General features: G+C 35.3%; 1 protein-coding gene across 1 annotated transcript; it reads left to right on the forward strand.

The window, feature by feature from the left end:
• Positions 1 to 944: 944 nt before the first annotated feature.
• Positions 945 to 6,787, forward strand: LOC149959710 (uncharacterized). Its single transcript, XM_090167378.1, has 8 exons — positions 945 to 1,079; positions 1,133 to 1,393; positions 1,670 to 1,978; positions 2,032 to 2,241; positions 2,295 to 2,405; positions 2,495 to 2,637; positions 2,697 to 2,838; positions 6,765 to 6,787. The coding sequence occupies exons 1-8, from the start codon at positions 1,034 to 1,036 to the stop codon at positions 6,785 to 6,787; spliced, it is 1,245 nt and encodes a 414-aa protein (XP_090023504.1). The 5' UTR covers positions 945 to 1,033.
• The last annotated feature ends 220 nt before the right edge of the window (positions 6,788 to 7,007 follow it).

Consider the following 7,007-nt stretch of genomic DNA (forward strand, 5'->3'; position numbering starts at 1 on the left):
GGAGCATTATGCAGACAACATTAACGGTCGATGTAATTGAAGACCAGCTAAATGACTGCATTGAAACAATACAGTCAGCGGCGGAAAACTTTGAAGCGACAGGTATGTACTAAAATTTATAAGTTATATTTTGAACTAAAACATTATATTTTTGATAGGATCGGGTTGGGTAATTGACCGTGTTCTGTATGTAGAATTAAATGTAGCATCTTACCAACCGTTGCGAGGGTCATCGTATATGGAACTACCTGAAAAACTATCTCGACGTCACGCGATTCTTAATATTAGAAACGAAAATGACGAGAAATGTTTTCTCTGGTCAATTCTCGCTAAACTTCACCCAGTTCCTCGGACTCAAAACGCTAATCGTGTTTCCAAATATACACCTTATGAAAATGAACTTGATACCAGTGATATATCTTTTCCTTTCAAATTAAACGCTACGGAACTTAAAAAATTTGAATTAATGAATAATTTATCAATATCTGTGTTCGGCTTTTCGGGAGACATATTCCCCCTTTACGTAAGCGCCAACAAGTGTTGTAAGGAAAGGGAGGTTGATTTGCTATACATCACCGACGAAACTAAAGATATTGACGATGGGAATAGACATTACTGTCTTATACGAGACCTAGGAAAACTGCTACAGCATCTAACAAAACACAGAAGTACAAGTTATTACTGCAGGTAATTTAGTTTCCAATATATTAGTGTGCAATCTACTAATTATTTTCTTTATTAGAATGTGTCTTCACCGATTCAGTGGAAACAACGCGGAACAGCGACGTGATGCGCATATCGAAGAATGCGCCACCCACGGCGTCCAAAAAACAGTTTTCCCTACCAAGAAGAAGACGCTTTATTTTGATAAATATGAGTGGACAGAAAAGGTAAAAATAAAAATTATTTAATTTAACTCTTAATGAAATGAAATTATTAGGTGCAGTATGTATTTTACGCCGATTTTGAAGCAATCCTACCGAGAGTTCAAGGATGTGATCTAGATCCCGATTTAAATACCAGCAAAGTAAACATGCACATCAGCTGCGCGTATTCGTGGGTGCTTGTTGGGCCTAACGGTAAGTTATTTGACAAAATTCCCTTTAGGTATATTACAATAGGATACTTATAGGTGTACCTGTTCGAACCGATTGCTATCGAGGACAAGATGCAACTCGAAGATTTCTGGAGTCTATTCTGGAATTAGAGAAGGAGTTGATGGAACTCATTGAGACAAATGTACCAATGATTATTACCCCGGAGGAGGAGGAACAGTTTCAAGCTGCTACGCATTGCTACATTTGTCAGAAGCAGCTAAATCAGGGAAATATGCCCGCTGTTCGAGATCATTGTCATTTCAGCGGCAAATATAGGGGGCCAACGCATAACGTCTGTAATCTTCAAAAGAAAGTTCCAGAATTTATCCCTATTTTCCTTCATAACCTTAGCAGGTTAATTTATTAAGTTAATTAACCAGGAAATAAACCTAATAATAATAAATCTTCATAGGTACGATTTACATCTTATATGTCAGGAGATTGGTCATTTTAAGGAACAGACTCTTGACTGTATTCCTTCCACTAGTGAAAATTATATTTCGCTGAAACTAGGTAAAATATATTTAATTATGAATCTAGCCTTAACATTAATTTATTATTATTATTTTTAGGGAGATTTCGGTTTTTAGACTCTTATCGATTTCTAAGTGATAGCCTCGATGCTCTAGTATCTAATCTCGTTTTGGAAGGAGCCAGTAAATTTCAGATTGTTAAGAAATATTTTGAAAGTGATAAAGTTGAACTCCTCCTGCGGAAGGGGGTCTACCCGTACGAGTATATGGACGATGAAAAGAAATTTGACGAGACGATGCTGCCATCTAGAGAAGCGTTTTTCAGTTCATTGAAAAATCAAAATATTTTAGAATCCGATTATTTACACGCCCAAAATGTTTGGACAGCGTTTAATATTCAAACATTAGGTAAAATTACTATAGTATAAATATTTCAAATCTCTTAACCTCGGTTTTCGTAGGGGAATACACCGACCTCTATGTGAAAAGCGATGCGTTGCTCTTAGCCGACGTTTTTGAAAATTTTAGAACATTATCTATAACTCATTATAAATTAGATCCCGCTCACGCTTACACCGCACCAGGTTTAGCCTGGCAAGCAGCTTTGAAGATGACCGATGTTCGCCTCGATCTCATACTTGATATAGATCAACACTTATTTATTGAAAAGGGTAACGCTTTTTGTGATATTTTAAATATTATTGTATTTACATTGAATTTTTAGGAATTCGAGGCGGTGTTTCAATGATCTCAACTCGTTATTCTGAAGCGAATAACAAATATATGCCCGACACATATGATTCGTCTAAAGAGAGCAGTTATATATGCTATTTAGGTAATTTACATTTTTTAATTTTTTTTTTTAATTTTTTTAATTATTTTAATTTTAATTATATTAATTAACTTAATTTAACTTAATTGAAGATGCTAATAATTTGTACGGTGCTGTTATGTGTGAACCACTACCGCTAGGCGACTTCCAGTGGGTTCAGGAGGATGATTTGCAAACACTCTGTGAAAATATTCTGAGCATTCCCAATAACGTTGAAAACGGATACATTTTAGAGGTAAATAACAAGTGTTATAATTATTGAATTATATTTTTAAAGAATTGTTTCCTTTGCAGGTGGATCTTGAATATCCTCCAGAGTTGCATGACTTACATAACGATCTCCCAGTAGCGGCGGAATCTAAAGTTATTACACATGATATGCTATCTCCATACTCTAAAGATCTCTTAGGAAAATTAAATATTAAGGAGAATCAAAGTCTACCAAAACTTCTTCCTAATTTAAATAATAAAGAGAAATACATAGTACATTACCGCAATTTAAAATATTATGTAGAATTAGGTTTGAAAATAACCAAGGTTCATCGAGCTCTAACCTTCACTCAAGGAAAATGGTTAGAAAAATATGTTAGATTCAACACTGAAAAGAGGAAATTATCCAAGAGCTCATTTGAAAAGAATTTCTGGAACCTAATGGTTAACTCTGTTTTCGGGTAAATCAATTTAAATAATTTATTGCTGTTTTTTCCCTTACTTCATTTAATTCTTTAGAAAAACAATGGAAAATTTACGGAAGCATATAAATTTCGAGTTGATTCATAAACCAGAAAGAATGTTAAAAGTTACAAGTTCCCCGCAGTTTGAACACTTTACCATCTTTAATGAAGAGTTAGCCGGCGCTCATAAGAAGAGAGCTAAAATTGTTCTTAACCGGCCTATATTTACCGGATTCACCATTCTAGATTTATCCAAGGAGCTCATGTATCGGTTCCATTATGGATTCATAAAAAATACGTACGGGGACAAAGCATCACTATTATTTACAGACACTGGTAATTTAATTTAATATGCATTTTTTATTTAAATAGTACTAATATATAAAATATTTACAGACAGTTTAACGTACAACATTAAGACGGATGATGTTTATAAAGACTTTGAAGTTCATAAAAACCGCTTTGACTTCTCTGATTATCCACCTTCGCATTTCCTTCATTCTAATCAGAATAAAAAAGCTCTCGGTTATTTTAAAGACGAGACAAATTCGCAGTTAATTCAAAGCTTTGTAGGACTTCGTTCAAAGCTTTATTCTATTAAATTGTACGGGGAGTCTAAGACCGCTGAAGAGATAGAAAAGGAGTTGCGATTGGGGAAATCTTTAGAGTCAATTTTAAACCATAAAAAGGTTTGTAAGGGCGTTGCCATGAACGTTATTAGAAACGTCATCCGCCACGAAGACTATGAACGTTGTCTTTTTAATCAAGAAACCATGTCAGCCGAGATGATGCGTATAGCTAGTTTCAAGCATGAACTATTTACTATAAATACTAGAAAACTTTGTTTATCACCAAATGATGATAAGAGATACATTCTACCCTGCGGGGTTCGTACATTAGCGCACGGTCATAAAGATATTGAAAAATTATAATGAATGCTTGTATTTATGTATATATAAAAAAAACTGCTATTGCTATAAATTGTAAAAAATTATTTTATTGAATACATTTTGCATATAAACTCTTTAATCATTTTATCGTTTACATATTTATCTTTCTTAAACCTAGACACAATGTTATACATTTCTATTCCTTTACACCTGTTTATAGCAAAATAGATACAGAATGCTCCACACGTATTACTAGAATTACTCTGTAATTGATTAGAATTAAAAGTTACAGTTTTACTGTTTCGTTCAATAAAGTCATTAAATTTAAAATAATCTGGCGGGTTTCCAAAGGAATCCATGAATTCACAATTTTTATGTTTAGAAAAATATATTAGAACCCAGTGTTCTCCAGGTTCAGCACTCGTATCGGTATTTACAATAAATAGAGAAGGGAATATTTTTACGTATTTAGGTAGCTTGTCAGCCGCGAACACGCCTTGAAATATACTTTTAGTACTTAAATCTTTTTCAAGTATTTTAGTTATCTGTAGCGAATCCATTAATTACTGTAATCGAAAATCACGGTTCGATTTTTATCAATTTCAATAAAATTTTGAAACTCGGCGTAAATTAGAATGGAAATCGTCTCCGGTAACGGTTTTGCAAATTTTAATTCTAATCTCAGGTTACTGTTTTTTACAAGATGCAAGTGATTAGCGTTGTTATTAAGATCCGAGGTTAAATTGTACGCGAATAAACAATTTCCGTTAGGGTAATCTTCCCGACTTATCTGATTCCCTTCATCTACGTTCCACTGATTAGTTTGAATGAAAAGATTGCAATACGCTTGAATATATTGATTCTCCTCAAAGTTTAGAGATAACGCCTTATGAGGGACGCTGCTACCGTCAATGTACAATCCAATGCTTGATAAATCGAAATGTTGAAAGTTGTACGGGGATTTTTTCAAATCTCCTAGAAACGCTTTTTGTTCCACAAACCCGATAACAACTTTCTTGGGTGCTTGTCCGGTAAATAAATGATCTTGCACACTAGCCATAAGACCAGCGGGTATAGAAAATGAGGTGCACTCCGAACGAGTTACAGGATATTTAGCGGTTCCATATTGTAGCGCCTTGGCTTGAGCGAGCGATAGTTCCGGTATCACTTTAACTTTCCTCAGATAAAGGGAAGCTGATAAAATCTCCACTTTACATTTTACGTCGGAATGAACGCAAAAAGCTGCTCTATTTTTATCGAATTTAAATTTCAAATCAACCATATTTAATAAAAAGCGTGGTTGTTGACATAAATCAGTATGGACTACGCCTAACAAGTCAATCGCCCCTTTTTGCGCTAAACTCGCTCGTTTAGAGAAACCATCGTTATCGAAAAATGAATCGAACTTTCCAGGTGTATCCCGATAGAAAAGTGAACTCGTTAAATAACTTTTTTTCGCAGAATCTCCGAACGTTAATAAAGTTTGTATCATACTTTTATAAGCGTAATTTTGACTGGAAGGTGTTACTGATCTTTCATTAAGAAATACGTGGACGTCGCTAAAAAGCGAATGAAGAAACAAATTCTCGGGGGCGATATTGTCGGCTGGAGTTCCGGCGGCCCCACCCGCAACACCTGGAACCGCGGGTTGCGGTAGTTGACCATTATCTTTAGTTACCTTAACTCGAACGTGCAGCAAAGTTTGTGAAAGGTCTATATACGTTTCAGAGTTACCGTTGATAGAAAATGTAATTGATGCGTTATCAACTATATTTGATATTGGATTATACTCAACCCATTCTCCACCAATAATCGAAGATTGTGTCATAGGTACTTGAAACAAATCTAGATCGGAATTTATACACTCAACTGTGTGCGGGTGTAAAAGGGACATTATGAGAATATATCGGAACGTTTAGGGAACCGTCCTTTCGCTATCCTGCCTGCTGTTGAAATGACGCTTTTCGACTGAGTTCGTTTCCTTTTATTTCCGGAACCCGTCATTCTTTTAATATGATCCGTAGCTGAAGATGTTAGTCTCATGGCTTCATCAGCTGCTGAAGCTAAAGTTTCCCTTCCAGCGTTAATAGAATGCGATTTAAGCGCTGTTTTAATTGGGACTCCGCTAACAACATCGGTCGCTACTTTCGCTCCGGTACTTAAAAGTTTTTTTCCCAAGTAAGTAGCGCCTTTCTTCAGTAAAGGTACCGCGAATCTAAACGCTGAAGATAATATATTTCCTAGTCCATGTCCTCTTTGCACGGCTAAACCTCTATATACAGGTATTCCACCGAAACCAACCTGGTTTAAATAGTAACTTTCATAATCAGTTCTTGAAGGTGAATATTCAGACCTCATGATGTTAACTGTTCGCTCTCTTAAGCTAGAATGAAGGTGTGTCCTGAATGATTAAAGGTTTATAGTTAAGTCCACATTTTACGGGGTTTAAAATGTAATACAACGTGAGCTTTTCCACTATGAAACTGTATTGGCTCACCTAAATCATCTGTTATATTAATCTCTATAGTCTTAATATTATTACACACGACTGGTAGGTAATGAGGTTGTGAAAATATTTTTGTAGTTGTTTTCCCATTAGACTCGGCTTTCTCTTCAACGCTTATGATTCTTAATAGAGGTGCTAAACTATCCCCAACAACGCTATTTTCAACCAGATCAGAATAAACGAATAAGGAATGTAACCCAGCGTTCATATCAACTGGGTAGGGGGTTATCATTGAATTTAAAATGGTGAAATCATTATCTCTTCTATCCTTAAAACCTAGTAAAATCGATAGATCGGGGCCAATTGCAGCTCTGATTTTCAGTTGCAATTTAACTTTAATTCGATTAGAATAATTTAAATAAGCGAATGTAACTTGTTCTTCTTCTTGGTTGTGGACGTTCATAACATGTAATAGTTCTTCCGGAGTTTTATAAAAACCCGCGGGAACTTCAATTATTTTATCATCAGAGAGTGTTAAGTCGCTTCGCTACAGAGAGGCGCCTCTTCCTATCCCCGTAATGTTAAAATTTCGTGG

Source organism: Leiobunum rupestre, chromosome 2 (assembly GCF_980474605.1).
Source record: "Leiobunum rupestre chromosome 2, qqLeiRupe1.1.hap1, whole genome shotgun sequence".
NCBI classification, from domain to species: Eukaryota; Metazoa; Arthropoda; class Arachnida; order Opiliones; family Sclerosomatidae; genus Leiobunum; species Leiobunum rupestre.